This window comes from Camellia sinensis, chromosome 5 (genome assembly GCF_055761805.1).
Source record: "Camellia sinensis isolate YWXY chromosome 5, ASM5576180v1, whole genome shotgun sequence".
Lineage (NCBI taxonomy): Eukaryota > Viridiplantae > Streptophyta > Magnoliopsida > Ericales > Theaceae > Camellia > Camellia sinensis.
In genome coordinates, this window is record NC_138965.1 from 137,556,187 (window position 1) to 137,572,089 (window position 15,903).

At 35.7% G+C, this 15,903-nt stretch overlaps 1 protein-coding gene across 1 annotated transcript; it reads left to right on the forward strand.

The window, feature by feature from the left end:
- The first annotated feature begins 4,957 nt into the window (after positions 1–4,957).
- Positions 4,958–11,022, forward strand: LOC114267141 (ubiquitin-ribosomal protein eL40 fusion protein). The gene is made up of 5 exons (XM_028208135.2): positions 4,958–5,600; positions 5,717–5,803; positions 5,910–6,012; positions 10,524–10,590; positions 10,737–11,022. Exons 1-5 carry the CDS (start codon positions 5,498–5,500, stop codon positions 10,761–10,763), a joined length of 387 nt encoding a protein of 128 aa, XP_028063936.1. The 5' UTR covers positions 4,958–5,497; the 3' UTR covers positions 10,764–11,022.
- The last annotated feature ends 4,881 nt before the right edge of the window (positions 11,023–15,903 follow it).

The window sequence follows — 15,903 nt, forward strand, 5'->3', positions numbered from 1 at the left end:
CCTAGATTGTAGACCCAAACGATAACTTTTTGCACCAAATCTAAAAAGAAAAGTGAAGTCAGTTTTCATAAACTCCAATGAATATCAAACAATGCTAGGAAAAGGCAATGCATTGTTAATAACAAAACCATAACTTTTTGTAAATAGTCCATAGTTGCAAAGACGCTCATCCCATCTCCTCCACTCAACCAACACCCACCACCCACCACATTCCCCTCTCACGACAGCTATGGTGGTAGCCACCATTACAATTTGGGTCTTGGCTTAGTTAATTCGGTATGCCTATATATATATTGTATGTGTGTCTATAGTGATAAAGAGAAGATGAAGAATGATGGTGGTTGCCATGGTAGAGAATGATAGACATAGATTTTAATTTATGGGTTAACTTTATTTGAGTTAAGAGAATGATAAACATAGATTTTAGAAGAATAATAAAACAAAAATGAAAGGGAAAGATGGAGAAATTAGGGAGATAAACTAGAGAGAGAGAGAGAGAGAGAGAGAGAGAGAGAGAGAGAGAAGCATTTTAGAGAGACAAGCAACGTCCTTGTTTTTAAAAAACTTGGGAAGAAGAAGAAGATCAGGAATTAACTAGTGTGGTTGAGAGGGAAATTTTGGTTTTATGGTCGTACAACACACGCTCTGTTGAAACAAATAGCTCTGTTTGAAATTGCACTTTGGTATGAAGTTTAGGGGTTTAAGTGTTACAAATGAAATTATAGGGTGGCTCCGTGTTTTTTGGGTAAACCACAAGGAGTTAAATTATAATTTACCCTTTTATTTTTATTTTTATTTTTTTTCCCTCTTGGCTTGGGAAATATTACCTACATGTATAGGCTTAGAGTATGTTTTTATGCATGCCTTGACAGCAGCCTTCTTGGGAAGAAAAGGCAACCGAAATGCTCTGCCCAAAAATATGAATTTTGAATATTTTTTTTTTTTAGTGTGTACAAAAAATAAAAATCAATGTATATATATAACCTAGTCACTAGATATTTTGCTTCCTACTATCCTCCAACTAACTTAGTTATTATTTGTTTAAATCATTTAGTTTCTACGACTGTATTTAGACACAGAAATTTAATCACATAAAGATAAATAAATTTATTTAAAGGAGTATAATATTGGTATTAATCATGATGCTATTAACATTATAATTTAATAATCACTATTAATTGACTTAATATTATTATTAACAAACTAATTAGTTGTCTAAAAATTCAAGTTCTTATAGTTAGACTACAGGTCCAAATACTTCACATTTTTGTAAGCGAGTTTAATTCTACTTGTATTGCTTCTTTCCACATTGGCCAATTATTTCTACGTCGTCATTCTTCGACGGTTTGTGGTTTATTATTATCATCTGGTAATGGTTTCACCACTACTTCTGGTAATATCAAAAGCAACTTCAAACGAAAACATGTCGTCGACAATAGTTTAATTTCTATCACAAATATTTCTTGTACTTATATAATGTATTGAGATCTCATTATTTTTAGGTACCTTTTCCACTTTAAAGGATAACTCTTCAGGAGCTTTGTACTTCAAGGGATAACTCTTCAAAAGATTCTTCTTCTGGAGGTTCTGCTTCAGGAGGTTTATAAGTAGGAGATTTAGATAGATTTATTATAATAGTCTGTTTTGTGGGTCTAGCCTCTCTAGGAGCACTAAGATTTTTTTGTGGGTTTAGCCTCTTCAAGAGTACTAGGTATAGTCTCTTCTAGAGCACCTCTTCAGGAGCGCAGATATAGTTTCTCCAAGAACGCTAAATATGATCTTTTCAGAAATACTAATTGTCTTATTCTTTTAAAAACTTCATCTCTTGCACCGACAAGTATACCATGCTTCTGGCGAGACTTAGATTAGATAGATTTACAACTATACCAACAGATTGTCCTTCAGGAACATCAATTCTTGTTGGAGCATTAACAGCTAGAATATAGGATTTTATTATATTTTTAGTGTCGGTCAAGGCATCCAGTAATTGATTTGCTTATACTTGGCAAATAAATAATCTTTTAAACTTCTAGTTCACATTGATTAGTGTAAGGATCAAGATAATATAACATCGAATTATTTCAAGTGATTTCATGTCGAGTTTCAAGCTGCAACTTTTCTCTCCCTGATGATGGGAAGACTGTTTCATCAAAATGACAATTCTCAAAACATGCTCTAAATCCATCGCATGTTAAGGATTCAAGATATCTAATAATAAATAGAGAATCAAAACTAACATAAACTCCAAGTTTACGTTGAGGACCCATTTGCAATAGAAACATATACAGCATAACCAAACATTCCAAATAAATAATATTTGAAGGTTGACCAAATTCAAGATATAATGGTGAGTACTCATGTATACAGTTGTTCTAGCATGACCCCGTACTGAAATAAGTAATTTATTTTTCATAAGCAAAGGTTGAGCAATCAACTAAAACCATTTAATTAAATATTAAACTATATCATTTTGAGTATAAGCATAGGCAGCGGGACGTTTGATATCAATACCAACATGTATGTAATAATCATTAAAAGTTGTGTTACGAATGAAACTATCTAGTTAATATATCTATCAAAATCATGAAATAACGAATAGTCCATATTGATATGAATGGGATAGTCTAATAATTAATTTTTCCAGTGAACAGACAGAGTGTGGATAATCACTTGATAAATAATCTCTTGGTAAAAGAATCTTCTGGTTCTTTAATGGATGTCCTATTTGAATTTATAATAATTCATTAAATTCTTATGGATCCCGGATGCTCAGGGTAATCATGCCCTAACATGAACGCTTTTTAGATTATAACACTTCTGATGCATTAAGTTTGAGCACTTTTGGTGTATCTCAACATTTGATTTAATTGCTTTTATTACTGTATAATACAATTCATATGAATATCAAGTAACTTCAGTAGAAGTATTATATAGATATTCCTCTTTACCTTTATTTATGGTTTCAATAACCAATACGACATATATTTTTAAAATTTAACAAATTTATTCTGGATCTAGTAGAACATACTTCATCAATATCAAATTTGATTCTATTTGATAATTATAATATCGGCTCTTTTAGAGTTTTCAATCAAGTTTGATGAACTTGAGATTTTACATTAGTTTTTGTTATCGTCAAATGTTTTTCATTGCAAAGAATTATAGGTGTCTTTATACTGTCTACTAAATTAATATTTTACTTAACATATTAGAATTAATCAATACATCAATACAATCCATGTATGTAGATAGCTAATCATCATTTTCAAAACATGATCAATCAGGAAAATATAAATTTTAAAAATATAACTAAAACAAATATATTATTCAAAAATCAATGTGAATATTTCCATTACCAATAATCTTTTATTTTTTTCTTTTATTAAGACTTGTTATCTAGAAGGAAGACACTCCAAGTGAAAAAGATTTTCAATAGTAAAATACTGTTGATGAATAGTATTTTGAGAAAATTGTTAAAAGAATGCACAATGATGAATAGTGAACTTATGGGTGAAAAAAGATGAATAATAATTATTTATGCATAGTAATCACTTTATTTTCTAATAGATTTATTTGCTATGCAATATGCACCATGCATATGCAACATGAATACATGCAAACATACATACATTATTTTTGCCCTTTTTTATGTGATATCTCAAGATTATTCCACTTCAGGTGGAATGGCATGATATTTTTGCTCAAATATTTCTAAACATGTGCCTACGGCTTCTATAATTTTACCCCAATCATGTCTAAAACCATGACTTCTCTCTCGTCCACAATCATGAAATGCAACCTCATTCATTTCAGGGAATGGAATAGAGCTAGTGAGACGGGATTGATGATTTTTCAATAAAAGTTGCTTAGTTTGTTCAGCCATAAGAAGGCATGAAATTAGTTTAGAGTATTTTGTAGATCAACGCTCTTTATGTTGCTACTATAGGAGCATATTATCAGCGTGAATATTTCAACATATATTCTATAAATTATACTCACTAACTGATTCATAATTTTGCAACTTCAAGTGCAATCAATTATAGGAAGCTTTTTGAGAAGCTTACAGTCTTCTGGTACTCGTATTTCTCCTTTAAATTATCAAACAAAAATAGTGAATCTGTTATTGTAGGGTATTTAGTTTTAATTCTTATTGGAGATAGTGGCGAATGAATATCATTACCTCTGCGCGATCCTTTAGGGATACTTCATTTTCATTTTTAATTGTATCTCCAAGATTCATTGCCTCAAGGTGGATCTCAACATCAAACATCCAAGATAAATAAATTTTTCGAAATATCAAGACCTATGAATTCTGATTTTTAAGAATTTGACATATTTGTGCACTAAACATAACAATAATAATATATTTAGTATTACGTGAATACATTAAGAAAAATATAGAATTAGCCTTATCATGAACTGCTCTTATAAAATATTTATTCAGAATTTATTTATACTTACCTTAAACACTTTGTAGAAAAACCACAACAACCTTATTTGTATGTGATTTCACTTTTCCTTTTTAGTTGGTCAGAATCTCGTACTGATAACGTGTTATAAAACTAAAGAAAATAAAGAAGAAATAGCTACAATAGAAGAGGAATTAAAGAGTTTTTTTTTTTTTTTTTTTTTTTTCATTACCATGTAAACTCACCTATTTATAGATAATAAAACTCTTACTATTCATCATACCATGTGATTTAACTTATTAGAATTTTAATTACATCCCTTCCGATGATTATACAAATATTTCACAACAAAGATAAACTATTAGCCTACAGGGTGAGACGCTTTTTTAATTGAGCTTGATGCCTAAATTGGAATCCTTCGCTGTGCTATGCAATTTTATTTTTTATTTTCCAATTCCTCTTCTACCGATTGTCAAAAATATACACAAAAAGGCTTTTGTCATTGTTATGACCTATTTATTTATGATTGTGTGCCTTTTGCAGCTATTATCTGATTCATTTCTATATTTGTATTAGCACAAAATCGCTTTTAAATTCACTCAAAATTTGTATAGGGGTTAAGGTTGTGTTTGGAGCATTGTAAAGAATTGTGGATGAAAAGAAAATAAATTTGGAACCTAGCAATTAAAATAAGAAAAATGGCTTATAAGAGTATCACCGGTCTTTTATTAAATCTATCATCAAATTTATTTGATAAAAATAAGGTCCAATCCTTTCGTCAAACTTGTATCAAATCAAGAGAGAAGTAATTTTTTTTTATCAAATTAAGAATTTACCAAATTTTCAACAAGGATTTTTCTATTTAAATTTGATGAAATTGTTAGAAAATAAAAAGAATGTAATAAAAGTGTATATTGTGTGTGCAAATAGAAACTCCCAAGGCTAGCTGGTAAAGTCCATACAATACAAAGCAAATTCCATAGAAGCCCATACAATACACAAATGAAGCCCTAGTTTTAAGTCCCGTTTAAAGATTAGGTTCTCAGCTGAGAGAGAGGGAGAGAGAGAGCGCCGCGAAGAGAGAGAAAATGCAGATTTTCGTGAAAACCCTAACGGGGAAGACGATCACACTGGAGGTCGAATCGAGTGACACCATCGACAATGTCAAGGCTAAGATCCAAGACAAGGAAGGTACTCTTGATCTCATTTCGTGATCCAATCAATCTTCTAACATTTGAATTACAAAGTATTTTTTTTTGCTATGTTTTTTCCATGATTGAATCGAAGATCGTTTAATAACATGTTAGGTATTCCACCGGACCAGCAGCGACTGATCTTCGCCGGAAAACAGCTTGAAGATGGCCGTACTCTCGCCGACTACAATATCCAGAAAGGTAAAAAAAAAAATTTATATATATATATATGTGTGTGTGTGTGTAGGTGAGTATGTATAGGTGAATTGGGGATGAATGAATGGATTCTGAATTGGAATTTGTGTAGAGTCAACACTGCATCTGGTTCTTAGGCTTCGCGGTGGGATTATTGAGCCGTCATTGATGGCGTTGGCGCGAAAGTACAACCAGGACAAGATGATTTGCCGCAAGTACGTTTTTTATGTGATTGTTTCATTTCTTTGGATATGGTTTTTGTTTTTTTGGTATGAAATTTGAAATTTGATAAGTTTGTTTGCATCATATTTCTAATTTGAATCCAAAAAGTAGATTTTTATGACAATTAGTCAATGGTCAGTGTTTAAGTCTAATTTGATGAAGATGTTATGCTATACTTCTTCTCAAATTGTTGTCCATGAAGTTTTGAGATTATTAGTTTTAATTGTTATCAATTGTGGATGCTAAACCAACCAAGCTAAGCCTTAAGTCCCATCAAATGGGGTCGGTTACATGAATCCTTCTTCTCCACGTAACCCTATTAAAGGCCATTTCATTAATCAAATTAAGTAGATTCATATTTCTATTTATAACGCTAGTCAACGTTAATCTAGGCCTACCCCGTCCTCTAACACTTTCATCTACCGTTGCAACATCGTATCTCTTCACTACTGCCTCTGTTGGTCTCCGTTGAATATGACTAAACCATCTCAAACGATTCTCTCTCAACTTATCTTCTATCGGTGCTACTCTTACCCATTCCCGAATGCACTCATTCCTAATCCTGTCTTGTTTAGTCTTACCACACATCCACCTTAGCATCCTTATCTCAGCCATTCTCATCTTATCTACATGTTGTTTTTTGGTTGTCCAACACTCCGTCCCATACAACATAGCTGGTCTAATAGCCGTTCTATAAAACTTACCTTTTAGTTTAGTGGATATTCGTTAATCGCACAATACCCCAGACACACTTCTCCGCTTACACCATCCCACTTAATCTTATGGGCCACATCTGCATCAATCTCTCCCGCTGTTGTGATAATTGACCCTAAATAACGAAAATGTTCACTCTTAGGCAGTTCTTGGTTTTCAATCTTCACTTCTCCTCTGCTTTCATTGATACTGTTACTAAATTTATACTTCATGTATTCTGTCTTAGTTCTGCTTATCCGGAATCCTTTAGATTCAAGAGCTTTTCTCCAAATCTCCAACTTTGTGTTAGCTCCTTTTCTAGTCTCATCCATTAACACAATATCGTCTGCAAAAAGCATACACCATGGCACGTCATCCTGAATATTTATCGTCAACTTGTCCATAACTAAAGCAAAAAAATAAGGATTTAAGATAGATTCTTGGTGTAACCCTACAGTGATAGGAAATTCATTTGTCTCTCCAGCTAGCGATCTAATAGTAGTCACCACCCCTTCATACATGTCCCTAATCACATCAATGTAGCCTTTTGTCACCCCTTTCTTCTCTAACACCCACCATATTATATCTCGGGGCACTCTATCATATGTTTTTTCAAAGTTGATAAACACCATATGAATGTCTCTCTTTTTTTCTTTATACTTTTCTATTACTCTCCTCAAAAGATAGATCGCTTCCATTGTTGACCTACCAGGCATAAACCCAAATTGATTCTCTGACACCTCTGTTATGTCTCGCAATCGGCGTTCCATCACCCTCTCCTACACTTTCATTATATGACACATTAGCTTGATTCCTCTATAGTTGTTACAATTCTAGACATCACCTTTATTCTTATAGATTGGCACTAAAATACTCTTCCTCCACTCATCTGGCATGCTCCTAATCAACAAAATTTTGCTAAACAACCTAGTCAACCAAGCAACTCCCTTTTTACCCAAACACTTCCAAGCTTCAATAGAGATATCATCGGATCCTAAAGCCTTATTTGATTTCATCTTCTTAAGTGCAATCTCCACTTCAAAGTTCCTAATCCTGCGATAGAACCTATAGTCTTGGTTTATCGTATTACTAGCTATTTCTTTCTCTATTGTCGTACTTCCATGTTCCTCATTTAACAGTTTTTCAAAATAATTCTTCCATCTTTCCTTAATCTCATCATCCTTCATCAATACTTTAGAATCCTCACTCTTGATGCACTTTACTTAATTAAAATCTCTTGTTTTCCTCTCTCGTATCTTAGCAAGTTTGTATACCCTCTTCTTTCCCTCCTTACTATCTAGTCTAGTGTATAGGTCATCATAAGCTTTCAACTTAGTCTCTCTCACTACTTTCTTGACCGTCTTAATAGCCAATCTATAGCACTTAAGGTTTACCTCAGTTCTATCCTTCTGCCACTTTTTAAAGCACTCTTTTTTTGCCTTAACTACCGCTTGAACCTCTTCCCTCCACCACCAAGTTTCCCTAGAGCTGGGTCCCGTTCCTTTCGACTCTCCAAGCACTTCCCTTGAGATTCTCCTCATACAATTGGCCATCCAATTCCACATAGTGTTAGCATCACCTTCTAAGTCCCAAGTACCTTCCTTATCCATTCGATTTTTAAATATTTCTAGTTTATCCCCTTTTAGGTCCCACCATCTCGTCCTACGACGCCCACCATCCTTCCTAGCTTGGTATCGCCCTCTAAAACATAAATCTAGTATCAAAATCCTATGTTGAGAGACCAGACTCTCTTCAGGAATCACGTTACAATCATTGCATTTTAGGCAGTCCACTTTTCTCACTAAGAAGTAATCTATTTAGCTCTTAACTAATCCACTTTTAAAGGTTATCAAATGCTCCTCCCTCTTCTTATACATAGTATTGGCCACCACCAGGTCAGAAGCCAACGCAAAATATAAGGCTGTGTTTGGTTGTGCTTTTGAAACGTGATTCTACACCTGTGTTTCAGTATGATGTTTGTTTAGGATTTTGTAATCACGTTTCAAAAGCTCTGCTGAGAGCTCTGTACCAAATCTGTCTCAGCCGCTCTTTTGCTCTGTTTTTTTTTTCAAAATTTTTGCTAAGGGGACGTCCGGCCGGTCGTCCGGCCGGTTGACCGGCCGGCTGTCCGGAACAGTAATTTTTTTTTTTTTTTTTTTTTTTGCAATTGATTTATATAATCGGAAAAAATATTTTCTGAAATTTTTTTAATTTTTTATGTGCTTTAAAATAATTTTGAATTGTATGTTTAGTTATGAGTTGTAAATTTTTGTATCACATGTCAAATGTCACATCAATAATTCCCCACTCAAATCAAACCTCTTTTCCAAAACTATTTTCAAAACTCTTTACCAAACAAATTTTCTACACTCAAATCATAACTCCACAACACACAAACTCAAAATACAACTCATACTCTCAAATCACATTTACAAAACTCTACCAAACGCTACCTAAGATTCTCTCTCCAGCCTCATTTCTGTCACCAAAACCGTATCCACTATGCACTATTTCATAACCTAGTTTATCTATACCACATGGTCATTAAAATCTCCACGTATAATCAGGTTCTCTCCTACGGGTATCTCCTCTCAAAAATCCCTCTAACCCTACTTGAGGGGCGTAAGCGCTAATAATGTTCACTATATTCCCTCTAATAACTAGTTTAACTAGCATAATCCTATCTCCTTTCGTAGTGACCGCCACCACACTTTCCACAAGACCCTTGGCAATTATGATTCCTACCCCATTCCTGCGTCTATCCTTATCACTATAATAAAGTTTAAAACCAGTATCCTCAATTTCCTTAGCTTTCTCTCCCATCCACTTAGTTTCTTGTATGCAAGCTATACTAACTCTCCTCCTAATCATAACATCTACCAATTCCATCGTCCTACAAGTTAAGATTCCTATGTTCCAAGTGGCTACCCTAAACCTATAGTCTTGGACTAGCTTCTTTACCCGCGCTCATCCAAAAAAACACGGAAACCTTTGCCCATTTTTCACCGCATCCAGGCGTCGATGCGGCGCCCCTTGCTCACTTTTCGAAACACCCGGAGGCAGGCGCAACGCGTCACTTGAGGGGAACGACCTAGCATTTAAACGATTCAAAGTAGGATTCATTTTCATAAGGGATCCGAGCGGCTTTTTTACGTGTTGGCTGTCGGTTACTTAACACACAACCCTCCTCCTTAACCCCGGCTTTTTTATGTGGGTTTCATGCCTTTTTTTAGATTATCCTTTTGAAAGCAATTTGTGATCTGTACTGTTGCTTTCCACTTGATGGTGCGAAGGCACAATTTATTCATGTGGTAGATTGTGAGGAAATTTCTACTTAACTATCCCATTTTGTATTGCTCAATTTTAATGCTGGGTCCAACATTCCTGAAGTTTTATTGCCAGGCCTAACATTCCTAGTCAATTTGTAGAACATTTCTAGTTGATTTAATGCTGGCTCCAAATTTCTTTGGAAATTTCTTACTTGATTTAGTGCTGAATTTTAGTACTGGACCAACATTCCTGAAACAGTACAAACATCTGAACATATGGTCCTGATGCACTCTTTGTTCAGCCTCGGATTAGTGGTTGGTAGATCTTACATTGCTCTCTTTAAATTGATGATTAGTTGGGAGTTCAAAACCATCACTCTGAATCCCACTCATTTGAGGCTAAAGTTTGTTATCTGGTGTGTGTCTATGGTAACATTAGATGCAGTAACCACCATATTGATTTTTAACTTGTGTGACACAACTCTCTGTATAGTGATGACAATTCATGTTTCAAATTTACATGTTTTACTTGATTGTTTCAGGTGTTATGCTCGCCTCCATCCCCGTGCTGTTAACTGCAGGAAGAAAAAGTGTGGACACAGCAACCAGGTTCTTCTACTACTGTTTTATTTTTTATTTTTTTAACTCATGGCATATTTTTTATTATTTATAATATCAATCACAAATGCACCCTTTTTGATTAAGCATGCTGAACTTTCTTACATATTAATTGTTTTTTGATATTTGAATTGCAGTTGAGGCCAAAGAAGAAGATCAAGTAGATATGATTTGAAGCTTTTTATCAGCTAGTTGCATTGATTTGTTTGTTCTATGGCATCCTGACTGTTTGTAGGAATTTGAAGTTTTTAAAACCGCTGTCTGCTTGTAGTGGCTATGATGGACCATTAACTATTTTTGGTTTGTTTAGATATTATTTTGCAGAATTATAATGATTTGCTAGTATGGTTTTTTGTGTTCAACAATACGGCATATTGTTGGTGTGTTTATTATATCATGAAATCAAAGCACATTTCCCAGTAATTGTTTTAGGGAGTGCAGTGCAGTGCAGTGGTGGTGTGGTGTGGAAATATGGGGTTTTATTGCCTAATTAGTTTCATCTTGGTTGGATATATTTTGTTTTCGTGGTAGGGTGAGTTACAATTTCTGAGATTTTACGCTTTGGTCTGGAAGGGTGTGGGTTTAAATCCTATCAAATAGTGTTGATGGTTCTTGTTTTTGTTGATGGTTCTTGTTTTTGTTAAATTTAAGGGTAAATTAAGCCTTCGATTGGGGAGGGGATTGCTTTTTTGGATTTTTTTATTATTTTAGCTTGGGATTTAAAAATTTAGTTTGGGAAGGTTTTTGGTTTTTTTGATTTTTTTGTGAAAGAAAGAATGGAATGATTATGAGTTAAATAAGATGTTTTGTTTTATTGAATTAAAAATTTATTTTATTTTTTATGATTAAAATAATCAAAAAAGTCCCAACTAAGGCTTACCAAACGAAGCCTAAAATGATCACCTTAAAAGTTTAGAAAATATACCAGGAGTCTTCGAAGTTTGGTGTGATTACACTAATTTTATTTTAATAAAGTTAAAGCAAACTAAATTATTGCGGCAGAGATGGTCAATGATAAAGTACGCAATTCTCAGTGTTAAAAAAGATGATAAAATTATTATTATTATTATTTTTATCTTTACGATTAAGGACGGTGATGATTCGTAACTCGAATTCGAGACTCGAATTTGGCTCAAATTCGTCGGAGTCGGAGGAGGAGGAGGAGGAAGGGGGAGGGAGGGGAGGGGGCCATAAAAATGGCTGGAGGAGGAGTCGGGGCCGGAGGCGGGGCTGCGCGGAGCTGCGACGATCGGAGCTTCTGCGGCGTGCTGCGACGATCGGCGGCGTGCTGCGACGGGGACGACGGGCGGAGGCGGGGGAGCTCCCTCTCTCCTCTTCCCCTCTGTTCCTGGTTTCAACGAAGAAGAAAAGAAGAAAAGAAGAAAAGAAAAGGAAGAAAAAGAAAGGGAAAAAAAAAATGTAAAACAACGTCGTTTTACAGATTCGAGCCAAAAGTCGAGCCAATTATTCGAGCTATCAGAAATTATCCGATTAAGGAATAGATAATGAACAGGAGATTAAGTGTTATTTGAAAAACAATAGCAAAGGGGTACATTATAATTATGGTAAAAAAAAATTTTATCAGTAAATATTAGTTGTTAGATTAATATCCTAAAAGGAGTTGAATCCATGACCTTCCTATAGACTAAGTCTTAAGGAAGGTATGGTAGTCAACTAGATTATTTCTAATTAGTTTATAATTAACATATAATTATGTTAAATTTGTGAGATGTGCTGTATTTTCTTTTTTCAAACTACACACAACTACTCAAGTAATGAATCCTTTTTAAAAACTTTACTTTTCTTCAAAGATGCTAAACCCATCAAAAATTTAATCAACAAAAGCTTATCTCTTATGCTTTTGTCTAAAATTATATCATTGGATGAAAGTTTCAAAAGAAAAGTTGAACAATATGGGAGCACTTTAGCTTCGGCTGGTAGAAATTTGTACAATTTTATTGCATTCTTTGCCCAAAAAAAAAAAAAAAAAAACAAGCTACTAAAGTTAATTGGTCCATCTTTCTTTCTTTTTATTTTATTATATTATTTCCATATATATATATATATATATCAACAATACTTCCGACTCCTAGTGGCACCCCAGTGACGTGTCAATCTCTCATTAGTTGAAAACAAAAAAAAAAAGAAAAATAATTTTTTTGGGCCAATCACAGCCTACCTCCAGCACCCCCACTGGGGTTCGAAGCATTTTCCTATATATATATATATATCAATAATGTTAATTACTCAAAAAATTTATTCAAAAAAAATACTTTGAAACAACATTTCATAATTGAGATTAAATTCAAACATAGGTTTCATTATACAGAATTAAACTCAAACCACACATAAATATTTTGGTTAAATTATTAAACATATTGTTTGATTTTCTTAACCTCTTTATTTGTTTTTTTGTTTTTTTAATATAGATATAGATGATAGAATTTAAATTGTAAGACTCGCACCATCTTACTCCCCCATCATTAAGTTTTGAAGCTACTGCAACCTATGCAAGCCTAGATCAAGCCTTTTGACTCAAATCATGGCTGGCAAGCTTGTTTTTTTTCTCCAATGTATAAAAATGTAATTGTGACATTTGATTGGAAATTTTGTATATGAAAGATTTGTTTGAGAGAGAAGCTAGAGAGCAAAGAGTGAGAGAAGCTAGAGAGCAAAAATGTTTCTGTATTGTGTGTTCTGTAATTACAAGAGAAATGAACTCTCTCTTTATAGAGAGAAGAAATGTACATTGGATACCAAATGATGATCCATTACCACCGAAAGCAGAAAGGAAAAGAGACAGCTATACAATTAGCAAGAAAGCTATACAATTAACAATATTATATTAACAGCCCCCCGCAAACTCAAGGAGGGAAAGCATCTACCAAGTTGAGTTTGGAAACAAGATCATTAAAGCGGCCAGGAGGATGAGCCTTAGTGAAGATATCAGCGGGTTGATCGACTGAAGCAATAGGAAGAAGATGAACAGTTCCACAAGTAACATGCTGGCGAATGAAATGACAATCAATCTCAATATGTTTGGTGCGATCATGAAAAACATCATTGTGAGCAATCTGAATAGCACTCCGATTGTCACAGTAGAGAGGGGTAGGAGTAGATGAAGAAACTCCCATATCAGCAAGGAGCCAGCGAAGCCAGAGAAGTTCCTGAGTAGTATCAGCAAGAGCTCGGTATTCAGCTTCTGTGCTAGAGCGGGCAGTGAGAGATTGTTTTTTTGCTACGCCAAGCAAGAAGAGAATCCCCTAAGAAGAAGCAGAATCCCGTGGTGGAGCGTCGATCCGTAGGATCCCCAGCCCAATCAGCATCGGAAAAGGCACGTAGGTCAAGAGATGAAGAAGCCGAGAAGTGAAGACCATGGAACAGAGTGCCTTTGAGGTAGCGAAGGATGCGGAGTAGAGCAGTATAGTGGGGAGTGCGAGGAGCCGACATGTACTGACTGACAATGTGAACAGCATAGGCAATGTCAGGACGAGTGACTGTGAGATAGACAAGACTGCCGACGAGCTGGCGATAAAGAGTAGCATCAGAGAGAAGAGTGCCATCGAGAGGAGTGAGACGAATCTGAGGATCAATCGGAGTAGAGGCAGTTTTGCAATCAGTAAGACCAGCACGAGCTAGAAGATCAGATGCATATTTGGCCTGGGACAAATAGGAACTAGTAGAATCATGAGAGACTTCAAGGCCTAAGAAGTAGTTAAGAGTACTAAGGTCCTTCATCTCAAATTGTTGGTGGAGAAATTGTTTGAGGTGGAGAATACCAGCTGTATCATTACCAGTGATAATCATATCATCGACATACAGAAGAAGAAGAGTAGTACCATGAGAAGTAGTCCGTATAAAGAGAGCAGAGTCATAGGAACTAGAGGTGAATCCGAAGTCAAGAATGGTAGAACTGAACGTAGCAAACCAAGCACGAGGTGCTTGCTTGAGACCATAGAGAGCACGCTGTAGTTTGCAAACTTGATGAGGTTGAAAAGTGGACCCAGGTGGAGGTTGCATGTAGACCTCCTCAAGGAGATGACCATTGAGGAAAGCATTTTTGACATCCATCTGAAAGAGCCCCCAGTGGCGAGCAGTAGCAACAGCAAGTAAACTGCGAACAGATGTAAGCCGAGCAACAGGAGAGAATGTCTCCTCATAATCAATGCCATATTCTTGGTTAAAGCCCTTGGCAACAAGACGAGCTTTGTAGCGTTCAATAGAGCCATCAGAATGTGTTTTGATTTTGTAAACCCATTTGCAGCCAATTACAGTCTTGCCAGGAGGAAGATCAACAAGATCCCAAGTATGAGCTTTATCCAAGGCATGGAGTTCATCAGTCATAGCTTGCTGCCAAAGAGGATTAGTACAAGCCTCACGATAGGAGGTAGGTTCATAAGTAGAGAAGGCAGCAGATCCAACAATATAATCACGAAGATGAATAGGAGGTTGAGTTACCCGGCGTGGTCGACCCGGAGGAGGATCGGTGAGAGGAAGAGCCGGTGGAGAAGGAGGTGTGGTAGCAAGAGGTAGACCTTCAGGTAGAGCAGGCTGGACAGGATCAGGGGTGAGCAAGGGCGTCTCGATGGAGGAGGAACCTGTATCAAAATCAACAGAGAAAAGATCGATGGAAGGATTAGTAAATAGTGCAGTAGTGGAAAGTCCGGGTAAGTGAAAAGAGGATAGCGAGGAAAACATTTGGTGTTCCCAGAAAACGACATGGCGGGAGATACGAAGACGTTTAGAGAGAGGATCCCAACAGCGGAAGCCTTTATGTTCAATGCCATACCCAAGAAAGCAACAAAGACGAGAGCGAGGTTCAAGCTTGGTGTGTTCATGGGATTGAAGTAGAACAAAGCAGGCAGAGCCAAAAACCCGGAGATTGGCGTATGGAGGGGGAGTGCCATGCAGACGTTCAAAGGGAGTTTGATTATGGATGACAGGTGTAGGAGCACAGTTGATAGTGTAAACAACAGTGAGGGCAGCTTCGCCCCAAAAGTTTTCAGGGCAGGAAGAAGAGAGAAGGAGAGCGCGAGTAGTGTCAAGAATATGCCTATGTTTCCGTTCAGCGCGGCCATTTTGCTGGGATGTGCCAGCACAGGAACGATGAGGCAATGTACCATGATGCTGAAGAAAGGAAAGGAAATCTGAATCCCGATATTCCATAGCATTGTCAGAGCGAAAAATTTTGATGGTTTTGGAGAATTGGGTGTGGACCATTTGTGCAAAACGATAATAAATGTGTTTCAATTCAGACCTATGTTTCATGAGAAAAAGCCAAGTAAACCGGGAAAAATCATCAAT

Bases quoted from the DNA above. Each gene is read 5' to 3' on its own strand.
- LOC114267141 (XM_028208135.2), top strand. From the start codon at position 5,498: ATGCAGATTTTCGTGAAAACCCTAACGGGGAAGACGATCACACTGGAG. The intron at 5,804-5,909 runs GTAAAAAAAAAA...GAATTTGTGTAG, and splicing joins CGACTACAATATCCAGAAAG to AGTCAACACTGCATCTGGTT. The intron at 10,591-10,736 runs GTTCTTCTACTA...TTTGAATTGCAG, and splicing joins AGTGTGGACACAGCAACCAG to TTGAGGCCAAAGAAGAAGAT.